Source organism: Periplaneta americana, chromosome 15 (assembly GCF_040183065.1).
Source record: "Periplaneta americana isolate PAMFEO1 chromosome 15, P.americana_PAMFEO1_priV1, whole genome shotgun sequence".
Lineage (NCBI taxonomy): Eukaryota > Metazoa > Arthropoda > Insecta > Blattodea > Blattidae > Periplaneta > Periplaneta americana.
The window spans coordinates 7,298,198-7,320,642 of NC_091131.1; the positions used below are offsets into that span (position 1 = coordinate 7,298,198).

The 22,445-nt window shown below is 36.9% G+C and overlaps 1 protein-coding gene across 1 annotated transcript; it reads right to left on the reverse strand.

Moving 5' to 3' along the window:
- Positions 1–3,143: 3,143 nt before the first annotated feature.
- Positions 3,144–21,145, reverse strand: LOC138715825 (uncharacterized). The gene is made up of 3 exons (XM_069848925.1): positions 20,247–21,145; positions 18,026–18,259; positions 3,144–4,796 (listed from the first exon to the last, which is right to left on the reverse strand). Exons 1-3 carry the CDS (start codon positions 20,418–20,420, stop codon positions 4,455–4,457), a joined length of 750 nt encoding a protein of 249 aa, XP_069705026.1. The 5' UTR covers positions 20,421–21,145; the 3' UTR covers positions 3,144–4,454.
- Between the last annotated feature and the right edge of the window lie 1,300 nt (positions 21,146–22,445).

Genomic DNA, 22,445 nt, shown 5'->3' on the forward strand with positions numbered 1-22,445 from the left:
TAGATAGATAGATAGATAGATAGATAGATAGATAGATAGATAGATAGATAGATAGATAGATAGATAGATAGATAGATAGATAGATAGATAGATAGATAGATAGATTAGATAGATAGAATAGATAGATAGATAGATAGATAGATAGATAGATAGATAGATTAGATAGATAGATAGATTAGATAGATAGATAGATAGATAGATAGATAGATAGATAGATAGATAGATAGATAGATAGATAGATAGATAGATAGATAGATAGATAGATTAGATAGATAGATTAGATAGATAGATTAGATAGATTAGATAGATTAGATAGATTAGATAGATTAGATAGATAGATTAGATAGATAGATTAGATAGATAGATTAGATAGATAGATTAGATAGATAGATTAGATAGATAGATTAGATAGATAGATAGATAGATAGATAGATAGATAGATAGTTAGATAGATAGATAGATAGATAGATAGATAGATAGATAGATAGATAGATAGATAGATAGATAGATAGATAGATAGATAGACTCTTAGGTCAAATAAAGGTAAAAAAAATAATACACGACAATATAATGAATATCATTTTAGACTGAAAAGAAAAGATGGGCAAAAAAATATACTGGAGATGTGATTTATAAAAAAAAAAGTCCGACAGTATAGTCAAACTCTAATATTGCTCAAAACTGGAAAAAATGGAATGAGAGAAATGTTATGGGAAATATGTAGAATTCAGTCTAATATTCTTAAATGTTTAATGTTGAACACATGCGTATATAAAGTTTTTTTACTCAGATTAACACGTACTACCTCCCTCTAAAATATTTCCTCCTGAATGATTTGCTGCCAGGATATTATTTCTTGCTTTAATAACTTAGTATGTTACTTACTTTAGTTATTGTTATTAGAAATAATCAAAAGGTACTCACTATTACATCAGACGATCGACGTGTTCACCCTCTTAAACATGCCTCAGTTTTGTTGAAAATGTAGCGGAAATCTGCTTGAAGTTCATTTTATAATCGGTGTCGTCACGTTTTTTCTATGCTATAATTGAATTTGGGTTTATATCTTGTATACTTTTTCTATATAAGAATGTCATGTGTTTGCACTTTTTTCGCTAACTTAAATTTTTTGTCGTGATGGAATGTGTATCCTGGGATAATTACGACGTAATTTCCTCTTGCAGGATTTGTAAGAATGTTCCTTTTTTTCGCGTAACTGTCGTTCTAAATTATATCGCATTCTTACCCTATTACACAATACCACACGATGGACCACGCACAGAGCAATAAACTTGTCGAACTAGCACCACACTCTCAACTCAACAGCGTACGAAACAGGTTATCAACTAGGATGATGATTCGAGGCGGACGATCTTGGCTACGCCGGGAACTCAGACCGGAGAAAATTACATACAGTAAATCAGAACTGAAATAAAGTTAAATTTCAAGCAAGGTGGCCTTTAAACATGGAATTTTTGTATCATACTGATGAAACTACTCACCACCCAGAATAGCGCATGGCTTCCTCTGGGAGGGCAGTGTCGTACATTTATAGCACGCAAAAGAACTCTGTACTTGACAGAGGGCTCCAGGAAAAATTTGTCAGACATTTCTCGCCCACTCTGAGCACACTGAATTTGACACTAAATAACTTCTGCAGCTGAAAACGTCGTTAAATAGTACTACCACTACACCACCATTAGTACTACTAGGCCTGCTATTACTACTTCTACGCGTGAATTAAAATCTTTCACCGACTAAGAACGATTGCAAAAACTACACAGGGTGTAATTAAATTAACTTTACAAACTCCCAGGAATTGTAGTGGAAACACAGACAAATGTTTATGATATACGTACACAAGTTCTGAAACATTATCTTCTGACAGAAAGTAACGCTACCTTGATCGATCAAGATAAAAATTATTGTACAGGGTGTCCACCATGAACATTTGAACACATACAGTTAAAGGAAAAATTTGTATATAAATAATACTGTGGACGGAAATGGTTGTAAAATTCACAAAGCTTTCAGTTCAGTGAAGAAAAAAGGTCCAATAATGTGATTGTCTAGAAGATCACACCAAACATTGATTTTTGCACTGCATGGGGATTTTCAGAGCCCCAAATCCATACATTGTTGCGATTGACTTTTCCTGAAAGATGAAAAGTGGCCTCGTCTGAAAACATTATGCGCGATGAAAAGATTTTGTCATCAGCAATGCGATCCAACATAGATTGCAAATGATTCTCGCTTTGGTCGGTCGCTGGGTTTGATTTCCTGCAAAATCTGTACTTTGCAGGCGTCAAAATGTAATCGTTAGTGAAGAAATTTGTGTACCATTAACCGTTTCATTTAAAGTTCTTTCGTTGCTTGTCTGACTGACTTCTTTCAAACGATCTCTGCACATTTTCAACAGCCTCTGCCTGGATACCGGGGTTCCCACCTCCGTGTCCTTTCAACGCACTACCGTTAGCCAAAAACTTACTACACCACTCCTGGATAGTCTTAATTTCGGCAGGACGTTATTGTACTCATGATGGAAGTTTCTTTACACTTGAATAACTGATTTTGTCTCTGCATAACTCCTAACAACATGGGCACGCCGCTAGGAGCCGCCATTTTATAAATGACTCATTTTTGCAGCATTACTTGGCTCTGGCGTGTACTACGAAATTGCTATATAAACGTTTTGAGTCCACAATTATTTTCCGACTACAATCACAGCTATGCATCCTGACATTAAGCTAAAAATAAACTTTCAAATGTTAGAGATTCACAGTAGACACCCTGTATATTAGCAGAAATCTATATTAGGGCTAGTAAATGTGGGAGCGTGCCATGCAGCCCATGACAAATGCATGGAACGTCATTTTTTAACTTCGCTATTTAACGATGCTGTATCAATTACTGGATTATTTAGCTTCGATCGAATTGGTGATAGCGAGATGATGCCGAGGATGTCCCGTTGCTTCTAATAGGAAATTGAGGAAAAGGATAATGTTTTTTTTTTTTTTTTTTTTTTTTTTTTTTTTTTTTTTTTTTTTTTTTTTGTGCAGAGCATGGTAAGGTGAAAACAAATTCTGGCTTAATTTGGTATAGGACATGATAATATCTTCTTCCAAAAGAGAACTGTTTTGATATTAAGTTATACGCCGCTGACAATGGGCGTGTTTATTTACAAAAGCAGTTCAACTTATCTGAACACAACTATAGACTGCGATGACTAACAACGTAAATAAATAAAAATATAAGTGTTTAGTATGCTGAAACTACATGTGATGTTAATAGTACTTCATTACACTACTAGAACAAACTACAAGTCAACATGAACTACCGCCGCAGAGGCGCGAGCGACAAGTTGACGACGCCTGTACGTCAGATGTGAATCAGAACTCTTCTGCGCATGAAGAATCGTGTAATACTGAGAGTAAATAGACTTTTAGTTTGTTGGTAGGCTGTTACACATATCGGGAATACCACATTTCTTACTTTTATTCCTTACAAATTACAGGATGTCCCAAAAGTCTCCATATATATGAAACAAGTTTAAAATAAAAATGTCATATAGTATGCTCAATGTGGCCAACCCGCTCCCCAGATCTCACGCCCCTTAATTTCTACCTTTGGAGTCATCTTAAGTCGTAGGTCTAACAGGAGAAAATCCGGGACTTGAAACATCTTAAAGATGTCGGGAGAAAACAGGGTCGTGACGGCACATCATTATCGAGAAAAACAAGTTTTAATGCCTAAACATTCCTGTTTTTCAATTAGCGTACCAAAAAAAATGTTATGTTTTATTTAACGACGCTCGCAACTGCAGAGGTTATATCAGCGTCGCCGGGTTTGCCGGAATTTTGTCCCGCAGGAATTCTTTTACATGCCAGTAAATCTACTGACATGAGAACCCGCAACCTTGGGCATAGAAGGCCAGCGCTATACCAACTCGCCAACCAGGTCGACCGTACCAAATATTTAATGTTATCTTACACGGATATATTTTCTACTTTCATCATTATTTTTTTATGACTGGACAGTTCTATAGTCCCAGTTGCCGCCTATGGAATGCGCTGTATACCATAAGATCGATAAACATGAAATTCCTTCTTTTCCCTCCAACATCCTTTATCTGTAAGCCCTTATCATCGATGCCTAATACAGCTTTTGCATCGGAACAGGTTCGAACACATTCACTAACCTGTGCCTGACTCTCAAAGGCAGTTATATTGAGCACATTCTGCGACAATTTTATTTTTAAGTGGCATTCCCTGTGAATGGAGATTTCTGGGACACCCTGTATATATATTGATTAAAAATAGTCAATAATGAAGCATAGAAGAATTAATATGGCTACTTCAACGGTCAGTAGCTGAACAAAGCTGATTCACGATGTCACGTGACTGCGCAGAAGAGGTCCGAGCCAGTCGCCCTCGTACCTGACGCGCATTATAGATCTACCCGAAGTTGATGCGGTAGCCGTTCTTGGCGCAGGAGAAGGTGCTGGTGGCGTTGTCGAAGCTGTAGCTGAAGGCGCCGGGGCAGGCCCCCTTGAAGTAGGCCGGGTAGTTGACGGGCCAGCGCGCCGGGTCGCAGTTCTGCGCGCTGGCGTACAGGCCGCGGCAGCAGAAGTGGTCGGCGTTGAAGGCGATGCAGGCGCTCTTGCAGCCGATGACGCGGCCGCTGCGGCTGTACTGTCGCAGGGCGGAGGGGCAGTTGGGCAGCAGGTTAGCGCGACACCCGGCCGCGCCGCAGCGGTACGGGTTGTACGGACTGGCGATGGCTGCCAGCGGCGTGATCTGCGGACATCAGTTATATAACCTTACCTCCTATTTGACATGATATTTATTATATTATAGTTCACAGACAAAGTACATACAAGTAATCATTTAAACCAGGCATGTCAATTGATGCCCATAGGAAAAAGCACGCGCTTTAGAGCTCAGGAGAGCCTGAGCGCTTTACAGCGGAAAGGAAAGAGACAGACGAAAGAGGTGGTATATGCCGCTTGGTCGAGCTATATTCAGGAATGGCCAGCACTGATTCAATAGATAAAGGGAAGAGAACTTATTAAAACTGTATCCATAGTAATTTTTAGATTTGCCTGAGAAGTATAAGTGCATTATAAGAATGTAAGTTTTAATTTTAATGCTCATTTTTCACAAGTTTGATTTTTTTATTCAAAAGAAATATTTTCTCAACTGTTCTTATACAAAAGTGAAATTTTCAGATATAGGTCTATTTAATTAGTAGCATTACAGAATGTTTTCGTAAATCTAATATACCGTATATACGTATTTCTGAAGATAGTGTATTGATTAATTAAAATGTGTCTTAGTGAAACTTACAGCAGAGTCCGTAAAGGCCAGTTTCTATCTTATGCTTTTCCAATTCACTGCGGGCTAAAGCAGGGAGATGCACAATCACCTTTACTTTTTAACTTCGCTCTAGAATATGCCATTAGGAAAGTCCAGGATAACAGAGAGGGTTTGGAATTGAACGGGTTACATCAGCTGCTTGTCTATGCGGATGACGTGAATATGTTAGAAAAAAATCCACAAACGATTAGGAAAAACACGGGAATTTTACTGGAAGCAAGTAGAGAGATAGGTTTGGAAGTAAATCCCGAAAATACAAAGTATATGATTATGTCTCGTGACCAGAATATTGTACGAAATGGAACTATAAAAATTGTAAATTTATCTTTTGAAGAGGTGGAGAAGTTCAAATGTCTTGGAGCAACAGTAACAAATATAAATGATACTCGGGAGGAAGTTAAACACAGAATAAATATGGGAAATGCCTGTTATTATTCGGTTGAGAAGCTTTTATCATCCAGTCTGCTGTCAAAAAATCTGAAAGTTAGAATTTATAAAACAGTTATATTACCGGTTGTTCTTTATGGTTGTGAAACTTGGACTCTCACTTTGAGAGAGGAACATAGGTTAAGGGTGTTTGAGAATAAGGTGCTTAGGAAAATATTTGGGGCTAAGAGGGATGAAGTTACAGGAGAATGGAGAAAGTTACACAGCACAGAACTGCATGCATTGTATTCTTAACCTGACATAATTAGGAACATTAAATCCAGACGTTTGAGATGGGCAGGGCATGTAGCACTTATGGGCGAATCCAGAAATGCATATAGAGTGTTAGTTGGGAGGCCGGAGGGAAAAAGACCTTTGGGGAGGCCGAGACGTAGATGGGAAGATAATATTAAAATGGATTTGAGGGAGGTGGGATATGATGATAGAGACTGGATTAATCTTGCTCAGGATAGGGACCAATGGCGGGCTTATGTGAGGCGGCAATGAACCTCCGGGTTCCTTAAAAGCCAGTAAGTAAGTAAGCCCGGAATATAGTTCACGCAATAGGTAGGAAATCGGGACGATGCAAGCTTGGGTTGAGCTGGAATTTGACCTGATCAAAAGACTCCAACAAGCAACAGAAGTTTGCTAATTCTCGATACTATCTTGCCTGCCAGAGACCAAGTTCAGCTCCGTCAGCTCAAATTGGATCGGTTTCGTGAGGGAGAGAGATCTGATTTAAGATGAAACTGAGTAGGTCAAGGTCGAGGGTTTGGTACACGTCGCTGCCCTCGTCGTCCCCGATGTTCTGTACCAATAAGGTCCTATCGCACTTCAAATTGTTGGTTGTTACGAGGAAGTAAAGAATAGCTTTTCTTGGTTCTGATGTAACTCTGATGCGATTAAGTCGCAACTAATTGTGTTATACGGAACAAATGCCCAATTGAGCTGCGTGGCCAATGGATGGGCGGGCACATCCAAGGCCATCTTCACACTCGGGCGTCATCACTAATTCCAGCGCTACGAAAAAAGCGAGTTACTAAATTTGTATACAGCATTGCTGAAGAGATGTCATTCCGAGATTATCCAGCATAAAAAAACCAAAGTTTCATCATCACTCACATCCATGTGAGCTTCTGTGTGCCGACAATTTTACACCAGGACAACACCTATAGGCCTGCAGACATTTTGGACGAAACCCATCCAGCAAATTTAAATAAACGGGTAAACATGAAACTCCTCTTCATTATGAAAAAAATTAGAAATCTTTTCTCGATAACTAAAGTGGATAAACGGCATAGATCAAAAGAGAAACAACTCAAAGTTTATTTTTTTAGGAACCTGCATTCTGGGGAAATTCCACAGATAGTAACAATATATTCCTATTACAAAAAAAGAGTAATTAGAATAATAGTAGGTGCCAAATCTAGGGAATCGTGTAGGACTATTTCCAAAAAACAAATAATGCCCATGGCTTGTCAGTATATATTTTCATTAATAATCTTCCTCTTATGTAATCGTGAAAACTTTGTAACTAATCCAGCAATTCATAGCATAAATATACGTCAAAAAAATGACTTTCATACTCCATCGGCAAGTCTATCGTGCTATCAAAAAGGAGTGCGTTATATGGCAGTAAAAATTTTTAATAGCCTCCCTATCGATATAAAAAATGAAACTTAAAACATAAAATTATTTAGGGCCAAATTAAAGAAGTACCTAATTTCTCACGCCTTCTATTCTGTAGGTGAATTCATGACATTCAATAACACTTCATGAAATTGATACTAAAACTTTGTGTTGTACTAGTAGGCTATATTGTAAATCTCGTCTGTATATATTTCATCTAGACTGTGACTATAAATTAAGATTTTATAATAGTACTAGCCGTACCCGTGCGCTCCGCTGCACCCGTTAGAAATAAATATAAAGTAATTACATAATTAAAATAGGACGTTTGATACAGGGAACATTCGTGTTTGATAGAAGGATAAATCGTTTAATATGTTACTTAATTTAAATTGCATCCAAATAATTAAAATGCGATCATTTTGGTCCAGAAACACTCAATTGGTGCAATGACAATTCCTTTAACCTGTTTCTTAACTTTTATTACATGCAACCATAGTTTAATGAAGATTGACATCATTTAGATTTAATGTGTATATTTTATTTTACTTGTTATAGGTTTCCATTGAATTATGGTAATAACTTAATTTTAACCCTTGTTTTCTACGTATTCAGTAAATGGCGCTTGGCCCACTATGGTTGTGAACCCTTCAAATAACTTAAATTATATTATATAATATTACATATTATATTATATTATATTATATTATATTATATTATATTATATTATATTATATTATATTATATTATATTATATTATATTATATTATGTTATGTTATGTTATGTTATGTTTTTTTCAGTAGGTTATTTTACGACGCTTTATCAACATCTTAGGTTATTTAGCGTCTGAATGAGATGAAGGTGATAATGCCGGTGAAATGAGTCCGGGGTCCGACACCGAAAGTTACCCAGCATTTGCTCATATTGGGTTGAGGGAAAACCCCGGGAAAAACCTCAACCAGGTAACTTGCCCCGACCGGGAATCGAACCCGGGCCACCTGGTTTCGCAGCCAGACGCGCTGACCCTTTACTCCACAGGTGTGGACTATGTTATATTATATTATATTATATTATATTATATTATATTATATTATATTATATTATATTATATTATATCAGAGCCGTCACGCTCTGAGTCTCGTCGACCCGTCCGTTCCCCCGCGGTGTCTTTGGAATAACTTACGTGATATGGGAGTAGGGAAGAAAGCATCAGAAGCTGAAGTTATAAACATACCACTTGATAAACTCAATGAATACTTTACCTCACCTCCCACTATACGACCTGAAAAACAGTCAAAACTAAATACAATTAATACTCTCCTAGCTAATCCTCCTCCTTCTCGCGAAAAATTTTTCTTCTCGCACATTACTGATTCTGAAGTAAGAAGGGCTCTTAAAAGCATTAAATCTAAAGCACAAGGCTCTGACAACATAAGCATAGTCTTTATCAATAAGTTAGTTGATATCGTGCTTCCTGTAATAACCCATATTTTCAATTCTTCAGTTATCACGTCTGTTTATCCGCAACAGCTTTGGTACGCCCACTTCCTAAAGTAAATTCACCAACTTCTGCAAAAGACTATAGGCCAATCTCCATTCTTCCCGTTTTATCCAAAGCCCTGGAACGCATCATTCATAAGCAGTTGTCAGACTACCTAATAGAATTTAATCTTTTAGACCCTTTACAATCAGGATTCAGAAATGGCCATAGCACTTCTACTGCTTTGTTGAATGTTACGCGCAGCCATGGATAAACGACAGGCTACTGTACTAGTTTTATTGGACTATAGCAAAGCCTTTGATTCTGTTGACTTCGATCTACTATTGACTAAACTACAAACGCTACACCTTTCTGATAGTGCTATCACCTGGATGTACTCCTACCTTACTGGCCGCCAGCAGCGTGTCATATCTAATAATCGTTTCTCATCCTGGCGTACTGTAGATACAGGAGTTCCTCAGGGATCAGTATTAGGCCCCTTGCTCTTCTCTATTTATATAAATGGAATTTCTAAATCATTTAAGCACTGCAGATATCAAATATATGCAGACGACGTTCAATTGTATATTTCAGCGCGTCCTGATGCACTAAATGATAGCATTAATAGTCTTAATGAAGATCTTGATTCCATCTCTTCCTGGTCTCAACAATTTGGGCTTAACCTAAACGCATGTAAATCACAGGCTATTCTGTTCGCGAACCGTAGATTAATTCCTGAAGTCAACGACCTGAATATTCCACCTGTGAAACTGGATAAAACAATCATCCCGTTTAGCTCTACCGTAAAAAATCTCGGAGTGCATTTCGAATCTAATCTTAGTTGGGATACGCATATTAAATATACATGTAAGAAGGCATTCTCTATTCTCCATTCACTAAAAAGATTGTATCATTATCCATCTAAATTAAAACAGACGCTGGTACAGACACTCATTCTACCTCATTTCGATTATTGCGACGTTTTGTTCAGTGATCTCAGGATTGATTCCGCCCAGAAACTACAGCGTGTTCATAAAGCGTGCGTCCGCTTCATTTGTAATGTTCGATACTATGATCATATCTCACCTTCTTTCGAGAAGTTATCATGGCTTAGGTTACATGAGAGGAGAAATCTGCACTCACTTTCTCTCCTATATCGAATTATGCACACTTCATCCCTCTATTATTTATTCGCTCGTTTTCATACTCTCTCTCGCTATCATAATATTAATACTCGATCACAACGCGATAACACGCTAGAAATTCCACTTCACACATCATCTCTGTATTCCTCATCTTTCACTGTTGCTACCTCTCGTCACTGGAACTCTCTGCCGCCTGAAGTCAAGGGCTGCCGAACATTGAAATCTTTCAAATCCAAGTTAGAAAATTATCTTATGACGAGTTGCCAAACTAACTTACTATTATGACAAGTGTTGTATTGCATGTTTCCACGTATTCACATTTTTTTTTTTATGTTCTAGTGATATTCAACTTATTTTATATTTTTGTTTGCATATTTTCCGATAATGGTATATCTCTAATGTGATAAGTTGAGCTACATATAAACATAATTTTCCTTACTGTGTATACTTAAAAATATTGTATTCATTGTATGCTTTGTACTGCACTATTGTATTACTACTATTAGTATTATTATTATTACTATTAGGCCTGTTATTATTATTTTATTTATTATTATTATTATTAATATTATTATTATCATTATTATCATTACTATTCTTATTTATTATTATTATTATTATTATTATCAATAATTCTTATTTTTTTATACTTTGTAGGCCTCATTTATTTTTGACCTGACATTTTATTATGCTTTTTTCTTTCTTTCTGTATGTTATATATTATGTCTGGTTTCTTCTTACTTGTTGTTTACATTTTATTATTATTATCTTATTCAGTTTTGTGTGTACTTTGTAAATTTGTAGTGTTTCTATAACGCAGTTTTTACTCCTGGTTGAGTGTTAGAGAAGGCCGTATGGCCTTAACTCTGCCAGGTTAAATAAATCATTATTATTATTAATATTATAGCATTACGTCCATCTAGAGAAACTACACTTTCCAATGGTGAAATAATAATTAATTATACAAATCGGTTAATTTAGCTTCCGAGATTACTTCATACAACCACAGAAACATTCTCTATAGGCTATCTTTCATAGCTTTTGATTGTTGCTGTCCAAGGCCCCTTATAGACGAAGTCATTTGTTTTTTAATTCATTACACGGCCTTAGATGGCAGTTATTTTAATTTTAAAACTCATTTATCTCATTAAATATTAGTCCTATCAAACTTTTTCATGGAATAAAACTTATCGGAAATTATTTTTAAAGAAACGTTTGTTATGTAACATTTTTCACAAAAATCAATAATAAGCGAGATATTTCGATTTATTTAATTCAGGCCCCCTTATAACCCCCTTTTAAATAATGTATTTTGAATGCCATATAGCCTAAAATCTAAGTTACAACGAACTTAATTTATATTCCAATTTTCATCGAAATCCGTTCAGCCGTTATCGCGTGAAAAGGTAACAAACATACAGACAGACAGACATACAAACAAAAATTCAAAAAAAGTGATTTTCGGTTTCAGGGTAGTTAATTGTATATGTTAGGACCAATTATTTTTGGAAAATCGAAAATTACCAGAAAAATTTCGGCTACAGATTTATTATTAGTATAGATTAAGTTTTTTGACTTGTTCCATATTCTAGCTGTGAAGCAATGTATGAATACCATGGAATGTTAATAAATACAAATATACAAAATCTTTAAGTTGCTGTAAAAATCAAAGAATCGTTGAAATTTCTCCAAATTCTGTTACTGACGTTTTATACACAGAATGAACCGTAAGTAATATCATTAAATTCAAGGGTATTCTTTGAGGTATTTCAAACAAAAGACTTTAATACAATTTTGCTAGTTTTTGCTTCCTTTTCGAGAAAGAAATTATTTTATATGAAACATTTTATAGCTTGTTTTAGGAAAGCCATTGATTTAATTTTCAATATGCTCAGTCAATTTAAGAGAGCAGTGTATTGTGATAATAAATCACTGAAAGAATTTTAGTTTTGTCCTTTAAATGTGCAGAAATTTTATGAGAACAAATATAACTTTTCGTTGTGATGTGGAAATTAAAAATATTACAGCATTCGCTGCTCAAGCCGCTGGAAATATCTTGAATGGAGTCCATATACGATGATTTTCAAACTTCATTTGTTTTTACAATAACATGTTGCAGGTTGCTAAGCAGCAAGATGCGTGGCAAGTTTTTTTTTTTTTTTTTTTTCATTTATTTCATTTTGGTTGGCCATGAAGACATTTATTTCGAATTGTAACAAATCAGAGACAATTGTATCTATAATATTATTTATTTCTATGTGGATTTTTGCGTTTATCGCAAAATTATTCCTGGAAATACCGGTACTATCACTGCGGATACGACAAATTGTTCCTTCTCAGTGTTATTACAATTAAAATAGAGAAAATACTGTGACGGTGTAGCAGCCACCATTCTATCGTATGGAGCCATGTTCGAGACTTCAAACATTGCCAAAGATGAACTTTAATTGACTTCTTCCTTGAGGCAGGAGGAAGTGAAGCTGGATGATCGTGTCGTAGAATTATAGCATGTAAAGGCACTCTGTCCCTGACATACGGCTCCAGGCAAAATGTGCTGGTCATTTATTACCCAAGTCGAAATGTAGAGGTAGTCTCAGTGGCCGATATCAGTGACTTTATGCCTGAAGCCTTCCATCAGCGGTAGAATCCTTTTACATGCCGCAAATATACGACACGAGACCCACAGTTTTACTTCCCTCCCGCAGAAACGGCACTTTGTTCGATGTAAGTTTCATTATCACAACAAATGCTATTCTGTTGCATATCCTTTTTTTCGGATCTGTACGAAGTATCTGGATGTCGTTTTCTTTGCCTGTAGTGCACTGTTTGCGTAGCATATTCAAAATTAGCTACACACATTGAAATATTCAGAAACAAGGCGGTTTTTTACACCATTCGTTTCTACTGCTTTATTGAAGTTCTTTGTTCTCTCTACAGATGGCAGAAGAATAAGCAATCATGCCTACAACAAAGAACGTTAGATGACACGTCGAATCTGGGAGAACAATAACTTCTTCCACTTAATCTGTACAGCCAGTCAAAAATCAAACCGTTCCTTTACGTAGTCAAGTATTATAGAGTGTGTTACTTGAATAAAACCACACTTCACATGTAGACTGTATGGGAACAGAAAACAGAAAATAATCTCTTGTATCAATATCTTCTCATATGAGAAATAATATATATAAAAAACAGTATACTTTTTATAGAAACAAAAAAGACATAAGAAAAATCGCTGTTAATTTCGTTTTATTATACATTCATTATCTATATATATAATTTGAACTGGTAATGGAAATTACGGGAAAACGGCTGAACGGATTTTAATAAATGGCCCCTCATTTTGAAACTTGGAACCCAAAGTTTTTTCGGAAAAGTAGTAGTTTTCAGTGAAATGTCAATTTTCCTACATAATTTTCCTATTTTCCAAAATCCATCTGTTGTCAGTTTTGAGAACTAATTTTATTCAATAACGGCCGACTTGATTGAATTTCAGAACAAAACACACACTACAATAAACAATAGGCTATTACACGAAGGCCATGACCTGCAGGATTGCCGACATATTTAGAGCTCAATTCAATTTCTTATTAAAAACTGATTCTGCAGTGTATAATTTTCTGAGTACAGCTGTGTATTGGATATTCAAATCTACGAAACTTGAGGTGGTTTGATGACATTATTACCATTAGAAATTAAATAGTATTATAGTTAATATCATGATGCATCTATTTTTTCATTAATTGTACATAATATTGATGCTACATTGACGACATGAAAGTGAAACGTTTTGAGGTTATGTAAGTAAATGTAGAGAATATCTTAATTTAGATCTTCATTTCTATAATGTACTGAGTGGCTGCTATATATAACTACAAAACTTAAGTAAGATAATAATATTGTTATTAAAAATCAAATATTTTTATACTTATTAACCCAGTGGGGTTGGGTCTTTTTCATATACTTAATGGCGGTGTAGTGTAGATATTGATATGTGTCATTGTCTTCAGTATTGGCTCGAGAGAGCACAAAAATTACAGTTCCTAAGGAAAGATCAAAAGGTATTACTTATGATAAAATAAGAGGCCTAGAAAATTTTGTAGTCTCCAGATCATTTCAGCAAGATCTCTTAGTAGGATAAAATGATTTTACGCTCTACATTTCAAGTTCTACACGAAAATGCTATTGTTCGAAAGCTTAGCAAACCTGACATTTTTTTAACATTTGCCTACAATCCACAATGACCTGAAATAGCTACTGCTATCATCCTGACATTGATACTTGCGTTTTCGCGTTGAAACTAAAAAACTGAAGTTGGATAGGTTCAAGAGAAAGTATTTGGCCTAAAAAAATCCATTCAGAGGGAGTATGTTTCATTATTATGGAAGCAAATAACTATCAAAAAGACAAGTATTCTTCATTGAAAATAAATCTGAAAATTTTTATTTGAACGTCTAACGAATTTAGTTGGCAGCACTATTTGCTGCACAAGCCACTAGTTAACTATAATTTTATTCAATCGTAGAATCAGTCTTGTTATGTGGCGTTATCGCAATTTTTGTTAACTACTATATGTGGTTGCTAGAATACGAAATTGTGATAATATTAAAAAAACTGACAGAAGAAAATCTGTTAACTTTATACTACGTGTATTATTAATTACAAGTGAACTGTAGAAACAGTTTTGTATACGGCGTTAATACAAATAATGTTAACTGTATGTGGTTGCTAGGATACGAAATCGTAGCAATATTACTAAAACTGACAATTCATTTTGTGTGCATTATTAATTACAGCCCCATACATGCAAAGACTTACATGGAGGTAAATCTGTAAAAATATAAATCCATACGCAAATCTCTCCGTGTATGGGCGAAAGGTATTGAGACTTTCGGTCTGGAAGTAAGTCTCCAGAGTTCTGCAGCCCCCTGAATTTTTCTGACTGTATCGCTCTTCAAATTAAGCGGAAGAAAAAGTAAATATAAAAACAAATCATACTGCGAACATGTGGTCGAGATTTCGTCATTGTTTCGTTTTACGCAGTTCTCTGTAGCGAAATGGCGGCAAGCTATGAAAGTACAGATTTGAGAAACAATTCTCACGCATTTCTAAGATTGTAGAACCATGAAGGAATAATATTTCTCGGGTGATCGCATTCCTCCACGGAGAATTATTGATTTCGGCGACCTTTGACGAATTCTTGGTAAATTATAAGTAAGACTTGGATTCTTAGGTAAATAAATATTTGCAATATAATAGAAACTCGTAATTGTATTTTAAGTTTCGGGCAAGGTTAAAATTTATTTCACATAAACACACATTTTGAATTTTTTTTTTCAAATATTAGTATAAACACATAAAAATTAAGTTTTGATCAAATAATTTTAGACAAAAGCTCCATTTCAGAATAATCATGACCCCAATGTTCAGTGCTGTTACTTAGACGTGACAGCTGACAATTGTTTCTCGGAATTGCCTATCTGTGGATCTGCAGCACAAGCGATAAGAGCTGTCACAATAAAGAAAATTGTACTGTAACTAGCACACATAAACACTGATACGTCATTTAGGAGTGTCTTGTAAGTTATCATAACGCTGATTCAGGAAGCAATTATAATTTCATAAACATCAGCCGCCTCTGTATTCGTTTCCAATCATAAACATGTCTCTAGGGAGTGCATGTTGTTTCTCAATGGCCAGGGCGCTCTTTTTCCCAGTACAAGGCAGTGTTCCGCGATAATCGTCAGTCATTTGTGATGGACAACCTGAGGATGAATCTCATTATGTACTGTAATTCTTCAGCAGTTGGCGAGACAGCATAATTTATACTGGAGAGTATTGCATATTGTTTATATTCACATAAAATACTTTGAAAAGTAATTAAATATTTTTCCTTTTTTATCACATAGTTTCCCGATTTTTAGCACATAAAATCTCACCCCTAATTATGTGTGTGAGAGCTAAGCAGTGCCGTTTGATGATGATGATGATGATGATGATGATGATGATAATGATGATAATAATAATTATTATTATGATTATTATTACAGCTTATTTACTTACTTACTTACTTACTTACAAATGGCTTTTAAGGAACCCGAAGGTTCATTGCCGCCCTCACATAAGCCCGCCATTGGTCCCTATTCTGAGCAAGATTAATCCAGTCTCTATCATCATATCCCACCTCCCTCAAATCCATTTTAATATTATCCTCCCATCTACGTCTTGGCCTCCCCAAAGGTCTTCTTTCGTCCGGTCTCCAAACTAAACTCTATATGCATCTCTAGATTCGCCCATACGTGCTACATGCCCTGCCCATCTCAAACGTCTGAACTTAATGTTCCTAAATATGTCAGGTGAAGAATACAATGCGTGCAGTTCTGCGTTGTGTAACTTTCTCCAGTCTCCTGTAACTTCATCCCTCTTAGCCCCAAATATTTTCCTAAGCACCTTATTCTCAAACACCCTTAACCTATGTTCCTCTCTCAAAGTGAGAGTCCAAGTTTCACAACCATAAAGAGCAACCGGTAATATAACTGTTTTATAAATTCTAACTTTCAGATTTTTGGACAGCAGACTGGATGACAAAAGCTTCTCAACCGAATAATAACAGGCATTTCCCATATTTATTCTGCGTTTAATTTCCTTCCGAGTGTCATTTATATTTGTTACTATTGCTCCAAGATATTTGAATTTTTCCACCTCTTCGAAAGATAAATCTCCAATTTTAATGTTATTATTATGCTAATTTTTCGTACAGTAATTTTATTTATTTTAAATTTAAATGTCGTGGTTTATTTAACGACGCTCGCAACTGCCGAGGTTATATCAGCGTCGCCGGTGTGCCGGAATTTTGTCCCGCAAGAGTTCTTTTACACTTTAAGCTCACTTAAAAGCCATCGACCTGGCCCGGGATCGAACCCGCAACCTCGGGCATAGAAGGCCAGCGCTATACCAACTGCGCCAACCAGCTCGACTTTTAAATATAAAAAGTATTAAATAATCAATAAGCGATCACAATAAATCTTTGTTACTTCAGGCACTGAATGAAGCCGATTGATTTAACGGGATTGCATGAGTGCCAAACCGGGACACCTCCACATCTGACGGTCACTATAGACTAAAGGCTGGTTCACAATAAACCGAGAACGTAGACGACTATGCATATCGATATGCATGTCAATAACGATATGTAAAGTCGATATTACGCATTCTGATGTTATTTGTGTATAATTGACCAATGGCGTTCTCTCATGAGTACAAGGCAGCCAACATAAACACAGGTTAACCAACTTCGAAATTTCAACTGAAACATTTCATTAGGTACGGTACTATAAATGTGCCCATGCATCTTTATTATCACAACCTATTTGAAGTCTACCATAACGTAAAATAATTAGAGAAGAAACGTTTGTAATAGAACAAAAATGAACACAACAGTAGTTATTGAATTCAAGCATGAATATGTAGTGTGTAATACAACCAATACAGTAATAAAATATCATTCACTTCCGATCGGTGTTCAAAGATGCAGCTATTGAAAGCCACGTATTCTCCTTCATTTTCTCATCTTTATACGAGGCGCGCCGCTTATCGTAAACGTGAGGATTTTCCTCAACACTCAATATTACATCCTCATCAAATAAAACTTGCTCCATGATGCACAGCACAGAACAAAATAATGCATAGGTTATGTCACGGTCTTCTTGCTACAAAATATACGACGACAAAATATCTTTTAGATGGCAATAGAATGAGTCTAGTGGGCTGTGATCGGAAACGTCAACGCCAAAGTTGAAACTTGGCCAACTCTCCGTTCCCGATCCCGGGCTCCGGCAAGCTTTTCGTTAATTGTGAATGCTCACATTTAAATGTATACATTTTAACAATTTTACCGTTTTCGTTTTCGTTCCGATTCTCGTTTCCGGTTTATTGTGAACCAGCCTTAAGAACTGGTGCATCTACGTACCTGTATGGGCACGTTGAAGCCCTCCACGTTGCTGACGTCGTAGGTGTCCTGCCCCTGCCAGCCGTACAGCGTGAACTCCGCCAGGGTGGCCGGGGGCGCCCCCGCCGCCCCCAAGCACCGCAGACGCCCGCTACAGTCCCCGGTCTCGCAGAAGCCGTAGCCGCTGTTGTCGAACTGGCAGCCCGTCCGAGCCCAGAAGCGGCCGGCCCAAGTCTCCTCCACGTTCACGCGCACCTGTGACGTAACCATGGCAACGTACAGCCTTAACTAGCTTCTCAAAACAAGCATTGAAGTCCGTATCAGTGTAGGAAGACGAAGTGGCAAGGGACGAATACCACTTCTACTTGATCTGATAGCACTGAATGACTGGAAAATGGAAAAGCAAATCTCCTATGAGAAGTAAAACCATAGACCTAGAGATTCTATACAAATTTCAAAAAAATTTGATAAATAATTTTATAAAATACTAAATTATATTATTCTATAATATAATTCATTATTTTAATATTTTAGGAGAAAAATTCGCTCCGGCGCCGGGGATCGAACCCGGGTCCTTGGTTCTACGTACCAAGCGCTCTGACCACTGAGCTACACCGAATTCAATCCACAACACCGGATCGAATTCTCCTCCTTCAATGTTCCCCTTTATGGCCTGACTCCAAGTTAGGCATATATGTTGACGTATATGTCCAATGTCAACTGCCATTATACTAGGAGCGCACTCAGCTGAGTGATTTGGTTGGCCGGGATTCCGCAGTTATTATGAACTGCTAGCTAAGAGAATTTTTCTCCTAAAATATTAAGTGTCAATGAATTTTTCTTCTAAAATATTAAGTGTCAATGAATTTTTCTCCTAAAATATTAAGTGTCAATGAATTTTTCTCCTAAAATATTAAGTGCCAATATTATAGATAAATTCTGTAGGACAAAATTAATATATCTATAATATAATTTATGCTCGACCATGCCGAAATGTAGTAATTATACACCTGGTAGCAGACCTTTAATGGACCTCATTAAAGTACACCTACTCATTAAAGGTCAGGTCTTTCAGCCAATGACGACTCAGGTTACAACTGTTCAGCCAATGACAGGTCAGCTTTGTACCGTTATAAAACCGCAAGTATCGATTATTCTCTGATATGCAATCGAAAGAGAATTAGCGAAAAGTCACGGAGGCTGGAAATCCAATACTGTCGCAGAAGGTTATGTTCTGTTACTATAATAATTAGCGTTAATTGTAAATAATATCCAAATAAATTCAATTTGTCATCTCGTTTTTCAATGTCTAATATATTTTTAATGTTATCTCTGTAGGTTCTTATGGCCTAGCAAGGTCATTATGAACATCTGTTCCTCGGAAAAGATCAATACTTTCGCGTCTGCGCACATCTCACAACATACGGGACATTGGCCAAGGTCAGATACAAAGACAATTAATAATATCAAGTTAGAAATATGGTCGAGCATAAAAAGTCGTGTGAAACTCGCCTATAATAGTAATTAAGAAGCTCGTATGAAAATTATGAAACTCGCTTGCGCTCGCTTCATAAATATCCATACTCACTTCTTAATTACCTTCATTATAGGCTCGTTGCATAATGTACTATTATTATGTTGGTATACAGGATGTATAAAAAAAATAAGGTCAATCGGTACGGAGATGATAGAAGACTTGATTTACTACAAAAATGTTCATAGAATTTTTCCGAAATCATCCTCGCTTTTTGAGGCAAACAATAATAAACTTTCCTATAAATGTCACACTCTATGGAAGAGTTGGTATTTTATTTCGCTAACTAACGATGATAAGCAGAGCTAGGAAGTTGGTACCAAAACTGTTAAGTTGTGTGAGCTTGGACTATATCTCTACCGAATGAAAAGTAGTAGCGCAGCTCTCAATGTCAGTGAACCAGAACGACAAACATGTACAGTAGTGGCAAAAAAACCGGACCGACCCTTGTAACTGATTTCAGAGCCTTGTTCACTCCAGAGCACGATACATTGGTAACTAAAACTTTCGTGGTTCGAATCCTGCCTGGGAAGGAAACTTATTTTTGTTCCTTATTGAAATTTATTCCCAATACTTTTCGATTGCAGCAATATTTTACTGCTTAATTAACTTATTATTCCCAGAACATGAATTTTACCGCCTTGGCCTTTCGGATAACTAAGAGCCCCATCTTGACTGATCGTGAGTTCGATGCCTGGTCGTACTTACTTGCTGTCCGGGGTACATGGTCCATCCCCCGTTGTTAGGGGCGGCCTTGCCCGCCTTCCCGAGGGCGCCCACCCACAGCGTCTGCGGCAGGTTGTTCTGGAAGACGAGCAGCCGGGGGTGCGCGACCCCGAGGAGGACCGTCACTGCCAGGAGAGCCACCAGGTTGCGCGCCATGCCGAATAGCCCGGGGACGGCGTCCCCAGCGTTTTATACCTCGGCACCAGCCGGATGTGTGGGGCTGAAAAACTGGACTAATCACAGCGAATCATAAACTCACGATTTAATAAGTCGGCCTTGGGGTGGTTGTCAATGATACGCAAATTGCCGCGAAGATCTGCCTGATTATAGACATTACGCCGAGAAGTCTGTAATTCCGTGCCAGCGATTCATTACTACCGAATCATTTGCATGCTCTCCGGAATATTTGAGAAATGCTGCGGAATCGCATAAGAGACTTGTTTAATTGGCGTTTACAATTTCCTGCAGACGGGAATAAGGAACCTCATATCACGAATCGTAATTAAGAACGCACAAATATTGAACTGCCAGCCCAAGAACGCCGGGTTCGGCACACGAAATCTGCGAGTCGTACAAAAAACAAAACATTGCGTTCTGAACATTCGGCGGACACGTGAATTATGAACTTAAGGCTCTCGAAATTTGCGGTTCTTGCCCCTTTATAAAGGTCTGAGCCATGGGAAGTAATATCTTAACACACAGGCTGTCTGTGAGCACGTGGGAACATGTCCAAGCACGGATTCGGGATCCAAACCAAGTTTTTAAATTTATTTAATCTCCTGCTACCAAAAGTTTTTACAACTTACTGTTACAATTACCTCCATGAAAATCATATCTTTGTTACGCATTTGAAATGTTTAACAGTGTATATATTATTGGATATCAAGAAATGCAAAGATGTAAAATATTTTTTTTTTTTAGAAATACAGGGTGATTCAAAAGTTCCCTTCCATTTTGTTGAAAATGTATACCAAAATTAATTAACTACAGATATGTTACTGGTGACTACATGGCAATATATCAGTAAAATTAAACTTGCCTTCCTTCCATTTCAAGGCAAACTCCTCAACGCTACATAGTTTTGACAAGGTGAAAAACAAATTTATAAACAATGGCAGTCAGAGTACTATAACATAAATTGGAAACCATTTCAGTTATTTGTTAAAATTTAAATATTCTAATACCATCTCTACTATCACGAGTAGGGCTAGGATTTTGATGATCTATAAATCATGAAAAAATGTCCTAAAATACTCTAAAAATTGATCTTACATAATTGGCTTAGTAAGAAAATAGGTTTTGTACTACTTAATATTTAGACTAGCAATTAAATTAAATTTTACATAATTTTTTCTAAGTAATACACTTTAATTATTTTACCTGATGTAGTTTCCATGTATGATCGTTCACCTCTGATTCGGCATGTGGACCTGAGGTCAGCAATCAGCTGGTCGGTCTTGGCCCTTCATGGGCAGTACTTTTAGTTTCCACGTAGTCCACCACAAGGCCATTCTTATCCGGAACTAACAGGCATAGAGGAGTCTATATTGAAGGGGTCGTTGGACTGATCCATTACATGGGGTGTACTACGTCAAAATGGCAATATTTACGTAGAAAAACGATTAAAATACGAATATTATACAAAATAATGGGTATTAATGGACAAAATGTGTAAGGAAAATATCGAAAGAAATAAATATGTGCACTCAAATGTTGGTTGCTTGACGGTTGTCAGCCCACTTTGAGGTCTGTGGATATAGAGGGAAAAATTGGATCGGTGTCGGGTAGAGTTCCCGGGTAGCTCAGTGGGACAGCGTTGGTACGTTTAACCAAAAGTCCCGGGTTCGATACCCGGCCCCGGAACAATTTTTCCCTCGAAATTTGTCAAATTAACTCTACAGGGAGTTATTCCTGAAAGCTTAATTTGCATAATACACGTCACTGTACGTAACAGAAAACCACAATTTAAAGTCACACAGAGTTAGTGTGCACTCAAATGTTGGTTGTTTGACGGTTGTCAGCCCACTTTGAGGTCTGTGGATGTAGAGGGAAAAATTGGATCGGTGTCGGGTAGAGTTCCCGGGTAGCTCAGTGGGAGAGCGTTGGTACGTTTAACCAAAGGTCCCGGGTTCGATACCCGGCCCCGGAACAATTTTTCCCTCGAAATTATTCAAATATTAT